This window comes from Panthera uncia, chromosome D2 (genome assembly GCF_023721935.1).
Source record: "Panthera uncia isolate 11264 chromosome D2, Puncia_PCG_1.0, whole genome shotgun sequence".
In the NCBI taxonomy this organism is placed as follows: domain Eukaryota; kingdom Metazoa; phylum Chordata; class Mammalia; order Carnivora; family Felidae; genus Panthera; species Panthera uncia.
Genome location: NC_064818.1, coordinates 30,821,421 through 30,831,919, shown reverse-complemented (window position 1 = coordinate 30,831,919; position 10,499 = coordinate 30,821,421). Strand labels below are relative to the sequence as shown.

The following is a 10,499-nucleotide window of genomic DNA, read 5'->3' as shown; positions in this document are numbered from 1 at the left end:
CTTTAAGGATCCTTGTTTGAAAACGCAGGCCTGACATCCTCAGTCCCTAGCACAGGGATGACTTCCGGAGGCCCAGTTTAGGGAATGAAGGGTTCCTGGAAGGCCTGTCTTTCTGGGGTCCCCCGTCTGGTTGGTGGGTGCACTCTCACCCACAGAAAGCAGGGGTCCGCAAGGCCTTGGGTCTCGGGCCTGAGAACTGGCCATTCCAGGGGATTCCCATTCCCCCCTCCGGCCCCGGATAGGGAGGACTGGGAATTGTCACATCTTGCTGTCCTCTGGAGGGAGAGAGTCTGGGACAGGCAAAGGGCCTGTGGTCCGGTTTCAGCACTGGCCTCGTTAACAGCCCCGAGTCAACACTGGCAACAAAGTTCCGAAGAGGCTATGAAACAAGATGGAATGTAACCAGCAGCTAGAAAAGGGCTAGGCGAGCCCAGCTGCAGCTCTGTCCTGCACGCTGCCCCAGCCCGGCCCGGCCCCCGCTCCCCATCTCCCTGAGGCTCCCGAGGGTCACACGGCACCAAAGTTCTTGCCATCGCCCCTTTTTAGATGAGGTGCACGAGCAGGGCAGAGCAGGCCGAGCCGAGTACTAAGCCCACGCACACGTAAAAGGACATCACCACCCCCGTGGCCTCGGCCAGCTCCCTGGGCACGATCTTGGGCCCGTACATGAGGGCCAGGGCGCTGAGGTAGCCATTGCTGAGCCCCAGCAGGGAGGTGAAGAACACCGGGTAGAGGTCGGACCGGAAGACCACGGTGTGCAGGTGGACGCGGGGCTGGTAGTTGCAGAACACGAACAGGGGGATGAGACAGGTCCGGAGGAGCACCAGCCCGGGCAGCACCTTACTTCTGGGCCCTGGCGCCTGAATCCAGGCCGTGACCTGCCGGCCACACAAGTCAGCGAAGTTAAACAGGAGGAAGGTGGTGAGGGGGACGAAGAACGTGGTAGTCCACGGCGAGCCCGAGTCCTTGTCCAGGGACTCGATGTTGGTGGAGATGGCGGGGAAGACAAGGCCGGTGATGAAGAAGAGGTAGATGATACAGAAGCCCAGGCCGGCTGTCTTCTTCAGGATGGGGCGGAGGGGCGGGATCGAGGACTCGCCGGATCCAGGGGCTGCCGAAGGGGCACTGGGGTGGTCCTGGGGTGGCTGCTCTTCACTGGGAAACACACAGGCCGGCCAGACAGGCCTCAGGTAGAACCTGCAGGGGGAGAGGGCTCGTGGTCAGAGGGCCCCTGAGAGCAGGGTCACCCGGGATTTCCAGGGGCAAGGTAGGTCCCCTGCCTAAAGCCTAAGCCCCAGATGGCCGGCAGCCTCGGGATGCCCTCCGATGATGTATGTATTTCGGGGTGGCCAGAGGGAGGCCTGCACAGTCCCCGGCCTGCCTGTCCTGGTGCTGCCCGAAAGGCAGGTGACCGTGCCACGAGCAGGGACAGAGAAAAGCAGCAGTAATCGCCACCTGGCGAGCCATTGTTTTTGGTTTGCTTTGGAGAAGAAATGGAGATAAAATAGCATTTTAAAATATCAATTTTTAGGGGCAGCCGGGTGGCTCCGTTGGTTGAGCGTCCGACTTCGGCTCAGGTCATGATCTTACAGTCCGTGAGTCTGAGCCCCGTGTCGGGCTCTGTGCTGATGGCTCGGAGCCTGGAGCCTGCTTCGGATTCTGTCTCCCTCTCTTCCTCTCCCCTGCTCATACTCTGTCTCTGTCTCTCTCTTTCTCTCAAAATAAAGAAACATTAAAAATATTTTAAGGGGAGCCCGGGTGGCTCAGCCACTTAAGCGTCCGACTTCAGCTCAGGTCATGATCTCGTGGTTCACGGGTTCGAGCTCCACGAAGGGCTCTGTGCTGACAGCTTGGAGCCTGGAGCCTGCTTCGTGGATTCAGCCTCCCTCTCTCCCTGCCCCTCCCCCGCTCGTACTCTGTCTCTCAAAAAAAAAATTAAAAAAAAATTTTAAAAACAATGAAAAAAAATTTTTTAGACTTATAAAAATAACACATGCTTCTTGCAATGAAACCAAATAACACAGAAGAAAAATGACAAGAGTAGGATGAGAACTTCCACCCTGGGTCTCTTTCCTTAGAGGCACCGACAGTTAAAAGCCTGGTGTCTATTGTTGTTCCATGGGGGTGCCGACACCCCCCTCCCCGACACACACCTAGTTCCTAGTTCCATTTTTTTTTTTTTTATGTTCATTTATTTTTGACAGAGAGACAGAGTATGAGCAGGGGAGGGGCAGAGAGCAAGGGAGACACAGAATCTGAAGCAGGCTCCAGGCTCTGAGCTGTCAGCACGGAGCCCGACGCAGGACTCGAACTCACGGACTATGAGATCATGACCTGAGCTGAAGTCAGACGCTTAACCGACAGAGCCACCGAGGTGCCCCCCTCATTCCATTTCTTTGAAGCGAAGGAAAGTGGGATCAAGCTATACACGTTGTAAAAGTTTCTGCAACAGGAACATTCCTAAATAAATTTTATAGGTCATGTATATAAATACATCATATGACGGCCCGAATACGCACATAACCGCAATACCTAAATGCGTGCACATAGTTGCGTTAAGGACAAGATCTGGTGGTTTGTCTTTACCATGAAGACGCGTGGCTCGATGTGACTCGATGCCTCTCTGTTGTGTAGCTCACAGTAATTTGTTGTATAAACATACAATGTAACTGCTCCCCTACTGGTGGACATTTAGGTTAGCTCCAATTTCTCTCTACTGCAAATACCAGTGCGATGAATAATCCTATACAGACACCCTGTGCATGTATGCTCGTATTTCAGGAGAACAGATTTCTAGAAGACGACCTTCTGGATCAAACGGTTTGGACCTTTAACATTTTGATAAGATATCAGGAAACTGCTCGGCAAACAGGTAGGAACAATTTATCTCTGCGCTGTCCCACTCCCCCGCCCTATCGACAGTAACCTGTCCCTTTAAATCGCTACGCGATCGTCTGTGTCTTCGAAAAAACTGACCACGATTTGTAATCATTAGATGAGTTTACTGGTTTTATCATCTGGCTCCTCCAATAGAAGACAGCTCCCTGGGGCAAGGACCCTGTTTGCCTGTTTCCAGCTAAATCCCCAGGCACAGAGTGACCCTTCAAAACACAATTGTAACTAACAAGCCTATACAGGTGTCTTTCCCACCCATATCCTCAACACTGAATATTATCAATATTTTCGATTTCTGCTCCTCTGACCAGAGTAGAAAGGCTTGGGTCACCTGGCCTTGCTATCTTGCTGTGTGACCTTGCCCGAGTCACTCAACCTCTCTGGGCTCAGTTTCCTCGTCCAGTTTCCTCGTCCATGGAGGAGCGCTGCAGCCATGAGCTTCCGAGCGTCCTGCGGGTCCACCCATCCTAAGTGCCTACAGACGACAAGCGAGTTGGCGGGACGGTTCCTCCTCCGAGTCACATTTCCATGCGGTGCTGAGCTGGGCACTGCGGCCTTGAACTCTGTCTTGTTTCACAACCACTATTTAGGGAAAGGAGTTTTCTGACTTCCCCCTCTACTCAGCAGCAGGTCCCAGCCTTAAGTCCGCTCTGGGGAAGCTCCACGCCAAGTTCCCCTGGCCAAAGCCCTTCCTCATTAAGTTCTTTCAGATCTGTCTCATGTGCCCCCTCCCCCAGCCAGCAGTCTCCCACCAGGCCCTGCGGCTCCATTCCTCCTGGGGCAGCACCCGTGGGCTCCCTTTTAACTACGAGTTAGTCTAAGCAGCTCCGGGAGCACCGGTGTCTCCAAAGCCCCGTCCTCAGATGCGCTTCTGTCAACCCAGAAGTCTTGACCAAAGTTTTAGTCAGCAAAGAAAGAGAAGCTTCCACGGGGCGGCGTAGCCCTTGGGCGTTCCCTGTCTCACAGGCTCAGCTGGAAAGGATTTTGGCCTGCCCACGTGAGACTGGAAACGAGGGTGACCCACTGTCTCTGCTGAGACTGCCCTGGTTTTAGCACCGAAAGCCCCTCATCATGGGAACCCCTTCCGTCCCGGGCAAACGGGGAAGCCTGGCCACCACACTGGAAACAGACCCATGCGAAGCACCGTAAAACAGGACACAGGCAAAGAGCAGGGGCCCTGGGAGGCTCCTGCCTTCTGTCCACTCTGTGACTCGAAGGTAAATTCAGCGGCAGCAACGAGGTATCAGGCAGGGTGTGTGGTGTTGGGGACAGTGAACAGCCAGACCTCAGGGATCACAGGGACGGTGCTGTGCAGCACAACTAGGCAACTTCTGATGAAGGGCCCTGAAGGTGCTGCGGAGGGGGTGGGTAGGCTCACGGGTCCGTGGCCACCTGGGACACCCAGAGTGAGGGCGCTCGGTCCCCATCCATCCCCGGGAGGCCACTGAGCCCTGCTGAAGTGACACCGGTCCTCCAACTGGAGAAAGAAACATGTGCCTCGGCAGACTCTGGTGAAGGCAGGGGGCCCTGGGGGTCACCGAGGAGACTTTCTCAGCGGGACAGGAGGAAGGCGTGATGATGAAAGACCCTCGCAGTCACAAGCCGGGGATGCGGCATGATGTGGCACAAAGGGCACAGCTGTGGAAACAAATCCGGGTTCAAATCCCAGCCTGTGACCCACCAGGTGGGCAACCTGGGCATCTCTGTTAACTTGCCAAAGCCTCAGTTTACTCATCTATAAAATGGGGGAGGGCAGTCACGACGGCACGCAGTTGTCGCACACGATGAATGAAGAAAAGAAACGCGTGTAAACCGCTTAGCTCAGTGCCACCACACCAAATGGGGTCCTGTGGAAATGGGGTCCTGTGGAAATGGGGTCCTGTGGAAGGGCTCTGCCAGTTCCCACACCGTGGGGCCACCGGCTGCTCCCCCGGCCTTCGCTGCCTCGGTTTCTTCACCTAGAGAATGGGCTAGACAATTCCTGCCATCTCCTACATGAAGAGGCCTTGAAAAGCATAAAAGCCGAGAAAAAAAGCCGAGTTAAGGGTTGTTTTTAAAAGAACAGCAGGAAGCAAGAAAGAAAGAGGAGGACGGACGCCTGGGTGGCTCAGTCGGTTGGGCATCTGACTCTTGATCTGGGCTCAGGTCATGATCCCAAGGTGGTGGGATCGAGCCCCGTGTCAGGCTCTACACCGACTGTGGAGCCTGCTTGTGATTCTCTCCCCCCGCCCCCCTCACTCTATCCCCCTTCTCTCACTTGTGAGTACGCTTTCCCTCTCTTAAATAAACAAACAAACAAATAAATTAAGTTGGGACTTGAGAAAGAAAACAAAAAGGGGGAAAGAGAGAGAGAAAGCGTGAGAAGGACGGAAGTAAGGAGAGAGGTGCCGCAGGGTGGGGAGAGGCCTGGGAAGACAGTGGATAGAACGCAGGTTTGGAGTCGGGGTTGAGTCCTGCTTCTGCTGCTGGCCGGCTGTGGGCCTCGGGCAAGAAATTCAGCCCCTGGGAGCCAGGTTTCTCGTGTGTGAATGGGGACGGTCGTGATAAAGCGTAGTGCCGCACCCTACGAGGAACAGGTGCGTGAGCCCCGGATGAGAGGTGGCCCGTCAGGCCAGGCCCAGCACAGGGCAGAAGCCAGCTCGGGCACTGGGCGAACGGAGCTGGTTTTCATCGTGATCTCCCCTCGGTCCCACTCCTGCTGCCTGGCATCCCCGTCTGAAAAGTGGCAGACCCCGGCCGGGCGGGGAGGCAGGGGGCAGCGCAAAGGCCACCGCCCGGATCCACTGGCCCGGCCGATGGATGGGGCAAGTACGAGCCGGGGAGAGCTCGGGGCTCCGGGGTGCGGCACCGCGCGAAACCCACACTGTCTCTGCCCTCGGGGGGTGGGGGGTGGGGGTTCCCACCCCAGCGGGGCGGCGGGCAGGAAGAGAAAACAAAGCGGACACCCACTCGGAGGGCGGAAGACCGCGAGCGCATCACTGAAAGGCGGAAGCCGGGCCCGAGAGGAAGGCGCGGGCCCAGGCGGGCCTCACCTGGCGTAGTCCAGCCGCGGCAGCAGCAGGCAGAGCCCCACGCACAGCCCCAGGAACACGTCAGCGGTCAGGAAGAAGGCCAGAGTGCTGTCCGTCACCTCGCTGGACGCGGCCAGGTCCACCAGCAGGGCCACGGCACTGATGGTGCCCCCCATGGCTCCTCCTGCAGAGAGCACCAGAAGGTCGGGATGGGTCCACCCTCCCGGTCCCGGGCCCGCCCCCTCTCTGCTCAGGCTTAAAGGAACCAAGATAAAAAACTCCCCCTGCTGAGAGCCGGCTGCGGCCTCTCCCAGGATCCGAGCGCGGCCTGAGCACCCACCCTATGACCGTGTGGGGTGTCAGGCTCCGGGGCAGATGGCTTGTCAGTCTGTAAAATGGGGCTAATACTCGTCCTATCCATCACGGGAGGCCTGGTGGGTACGTTGCACTGCCTGGCTGAATGGATGAGTCTGCCCACAACAGGGGATCGGGATACGGATTCTCAAGGAGGCAGGAAGGTGCTTCGTGCAAAACGCAAACCGCAAGCCGGTCGGCGTGGGCACGGGTTGCTCTGTCATTGCCACACAGCTCTGATCAGGGGCACTTTTCTGCCCACTGTTGCACAGAGCAGGAGTGGAGAGGGACAGTGTAGGGCCTCGCCCACACTCCGCCCGACACCTCTGCGGCTCTGCAGGGAACAGCCCACTGCCCTGATGGACGACCCTTTCTCCCTAGCCTCAGGGTGAGCCTTCTTAGCCTGGGTGGGCCAGAGACTGGGATTTAAAAGGATGGCAAAGAAATGAAAGCTAGCACAGTCAGGAAGAGCTCAGACTCTGGAACCGGAACACCTGAGCCCAATACCGGTTCTCCCGCTTCTGGCGGCGTGGCCTCCAGTAAGTCACTGAACCTCTCTGGGCCTCCATTTCCTCATCTGTAAAATGGGGATGCTACTCATACCCACCTCAAAGGGCTGCGGTGAAGATAAAAACGGTTACTACACATAAAGCATTCAGAAGGGTGCCTGGCACACAGAAACGCCCTATCAAGCCTCTCCGATTCCCGGTTAAGCGTTTGGCTATTTCTGTCCCTCCTACATCAAAGCGGCAACAACAGGGTAAACCCCTTGCCAAGAGGGAGCCAACTTCCGAGAAGCTGTAATCCCCACCTGGGTGTTTTGTAAGAAATGGAGCTACACTTCAGTAAGACACTTCCCGGCTGCCCTGAGGAAGAGATCTTAACATCACTGCCTATTGATTTCCCTCTCTCTCCCCAACTTGTAGGGAATTTACAATATTATCATCAACAACAAACCAGGCCTCGGGGAGCTCATCTTTCATGACTCCCTCCTTTTATCTCATCAGTTATGGAAATACATGCAAATGAGGGGTTTAAAAAAAACACCAGTCCAAAACAAATGAATTGTTCCTCAGATGCCAACACACACAGAATTCACAGATGGGCTCCTCTGGACGAAAAGCGATGGGGGCCGGTGGGGTGGGGTGGGGGGGTCTCTGGGAGACAGGGCCACCTCCGATTTTCCAGGGGGAGGGACACCCGATGGGGGCGCCACAGAGTGATGATACTGGCTTAGGGCCCAGGGTAATTAATACTGAAGCCTGTGTACCAGAATTCTCCACTTTTTCAAAAACGGACTTTCTGAAAAATTCATAGGAGAGTCCCCTTTTCTAGAAGATTCACAGGTGGCCAACTGTACCTGAAAGGCCCCTTGCAGGATGGAGGGAGAGGAGGGGACAAGGACTCCTTTCGGAGACTCTGGTGATGATCAGGGCCATTTCCCTCAGGCTAGGCGTGTCCTTCTTGAAGCACTGCTAGGGGCTTATGGATTGTATTCCAGAAACTTAGAATAGGGACTCCTGGGTGGCATCCGACTTTGGCTCAGCTCAGGTAATGATCTCGTGGTTTCTGAGTTCCAGCCCTATGTAGGGCTCTGTGCTGACAGCTCAGAGCCTGGAGCCTGCTGCAGATTCTGTGTCTCCCTCTCTCTCTGACCCCTCCCTGGCTTGTGCTCTCTTTCTCTCTCTCTTTCAAAAATAAATAAATAAACATTAAAAAAAGAAAGAAAGAAAGAAAGAAAGAAAGAAAGAAAGAAAGAAAGAAACCTGGCAACGGGTCCTCTTTATTTTCCTTTAGGCCCCAGGATTTCCCGGGATACAGCCAAAAGCCTAATCTGATGGCGAAAATGGCAAACAGACTTGAGCTCACATCTGAACTCCGATCTGGTGATACAAACACCTCTAGTGGGTGAGTTGAGAAGGGCTCAGAGGCTCAGGAGGAAAGGTGCGGATCTATTAGTGATGTCTGGCACTGGCATGGGCACACTTGTGCAAGGTATTTGTCATCCCTGCCACGTACAGCCTGGCATGATTAATTAATGGACACAGAGCAGATTCTTCGTGAAATTCTTCTCGGGTGGGCAAATGCTTACGGCATTCCCTCACACAACAGGGACGTGCCCAGACACCGAACAGGGCAGCTGGGCCCCTGGTTCTGCCTTAAGGGATGGTGTCTTCTGCAAAAGCACAGATTCTTACTGACCCACCTCCTTTTTATCTTGTTGGGACATCTGAGCGAGGGAGCAGAGCTGCCGAGGCCTGGACACCAGGCTTAGGATCAGCATCAAAGTTCAGCCAGAGGGGTTGGCCCGAGTCACACAGCTGCGTCCCCAAAGGATGCCAGAGTTCAAGGTTAATGGAGGTGTTTATTTGCTAGGCAGGCTATCGGCTGCTGAGAGGCTGGGTCTTGTTCATCTGTGAATCCCTGGCACAAAGTCTTCTATAAAATGAGAAAGGAAGAAAAGGGGGAGGAGCTAAGAGGAAGGAAGAGGAAAGACGGAAGGGGACAGAAGGCGCAGGGACAGGGAGGAAGGGGAGAAAGGGATGCGGTCCCAGGAGACGGCGCTTGGTAGGCACACATTCTTGCCAAAATTGGCTGCAACTGGCTTCCCTCCCGCCTGCTCTTCTTACAGGATGGTTTTCATGTTGTCCCGCTGTCACACGTGGGTCTGTGTCCTCTCCCCTCAAATCCAGGTGGGCTCGTGGCTACGGTAGACGTGGCCCTAAATGGCTTCCTCGTCTAAGTCATGAAGGGAAATGATGCTTCTGCCTGGGTCTCCGGGGATGCTCACTCTAGAGACCCAGGTACCATGCTTCGGGGAAGCCCACCGCTGTCCCCGCCGACTCCTGCCCAGATCACAGATGTGTGGGCCAAAGAAATGCCCGTTAGTGTTTGAAGCCACTAAGTTTTGGGGTGCTTTGTTACCCAATAACAGATAGTGGACACACAGCTAACAGTCGTTTCCTTTTCTGGAAGGACCACTGCATGCTCCCCTCTGCCTCTTCCCCCCCCCCCCCCCCCCCCGCCCCCTGCGTGACTCCCAGGGGGCCCGACCTCGTCGTCGGCTGCCTGGAGCCCAGCTCTCACCCGATATCAGCGCCTGGGAATTCCTCATGGGGAAGGAGCCAGTCATGCCGAAGACACTGCTACTGAAGACGGTGGACGTGCCGCTGAGGATTGCCATGCAGACAATGGTGACAGCAAAGAAGCCACTGGTCCAGGATGAGGTGTCCACCTTCACTAGCGCGGTCATCAGCAAGAAGATGGCCAGCATGACGGTCAATGAGGCCAGCACACGGACACGAATCGGAACCCTGGAGTGGGGATGCCAGAAGCGGTTAGAGATCCCCTCGGGGCCTCCCACGCCAGACCAGGGTTGGCGAAGGTTCTCAAGGGAAGCAGGTGAGCTCAGTGGCTGGGACGGCCCACTCTGCAGCCTGGAGGCCTGAGCCTGAATCCTGCCTTTCTGGCTCACTGGCTTGTGGCCTTGGGTCAGTGACTCCATTGCTCTGGTTTTGGCTTCTGCGTCTGCATAGCAGGGAGGAGAATGGATCCACCCGAAGGGAGGCTCTGCAGAGGGGAGGGTGCAGAGTTCAAGGGGAAGTATCAGCTCAGGGAAAATGCTCCTTTTCATCTTGCTTCTTTTCATCTTGCTGTGAGGTCCAAGGACAGGAGGACATGGGGGCTCTCGAGGCAAGTCCCCGCTCCCCCACCACAGGGCTGAGCCCCCACTGGCTCTGTCTAATGTTTCCACGGAGCAACCACCCTCTGGGCTTCCCTCTCCCAAAACTTAGCAGCGGGGGGAGGGGGGGAAGGGCAGAAAATCATCATCCTCATACAGCAATCACCCAGCGAGTACTTAATTTGTGCTAAGTACTCTTCGAAATGTTTTCTATGTGCTGGCTTGCTGAATCACACCAGCCCCATAAGACAGGCTCTCTCTCCTCTCCTGCACAGACAGGGAAGGAAACTGAGGTCAGAGACGCTGAAGAACTTGCTCCACGTCACTGGGCTGAGACCCCAGGAGGTCTGGCTCTAGTCTGTGCTCTCAGAATGACACTCTACCACGTCCCCGGAAGGAAGGAAATACGGGTGGTCCAGAACTGAAGGATTCTCCTGGGATGGTCTCAGTTGTCACGGGCAGCCACTGATGCCAGGCTACTACACCCAGGGCGGACCCCCAACTGAGTAGGGTATACACTCCTCCCAGCCCTCATCTGCCCAGACACTGCCCTGAAG

General features: G+C 55.7%; 1 protein-coding gene across 1 annotated transcript in view; it reads right to left on the bottom strand.

Moving 5' to 3' along the window:
- Positions 1-376: 376 nt before the first annotated feature.
- SLC29A3 (solute carrier family 29 member 3) overlaps positions 377-10,499 on the bottom strand; it is a 40,798-nt gene continuing 30,675 nt past the window's right edge. Inside the window, exons 4-6 of the mRNA XM_049646169.1 lie at positions 9,348-9,574; positions 5,928-6,090; positions 377-1,197 (exon numbers count right to left, since the gene is read on the bottom strand). Coding sequence (XP_049502126.1) covers positions 543-1,197; positions 5,928-6,090; positions 9,348-9,574 — 1,045 coding nt within the window. The 3' untranslated portion in view covers positions 377-542. The remainder of the gene's footprint in view (positions 1,198-5,927; positions 6,091-9,347; positions 9,575-10,499) is intronic.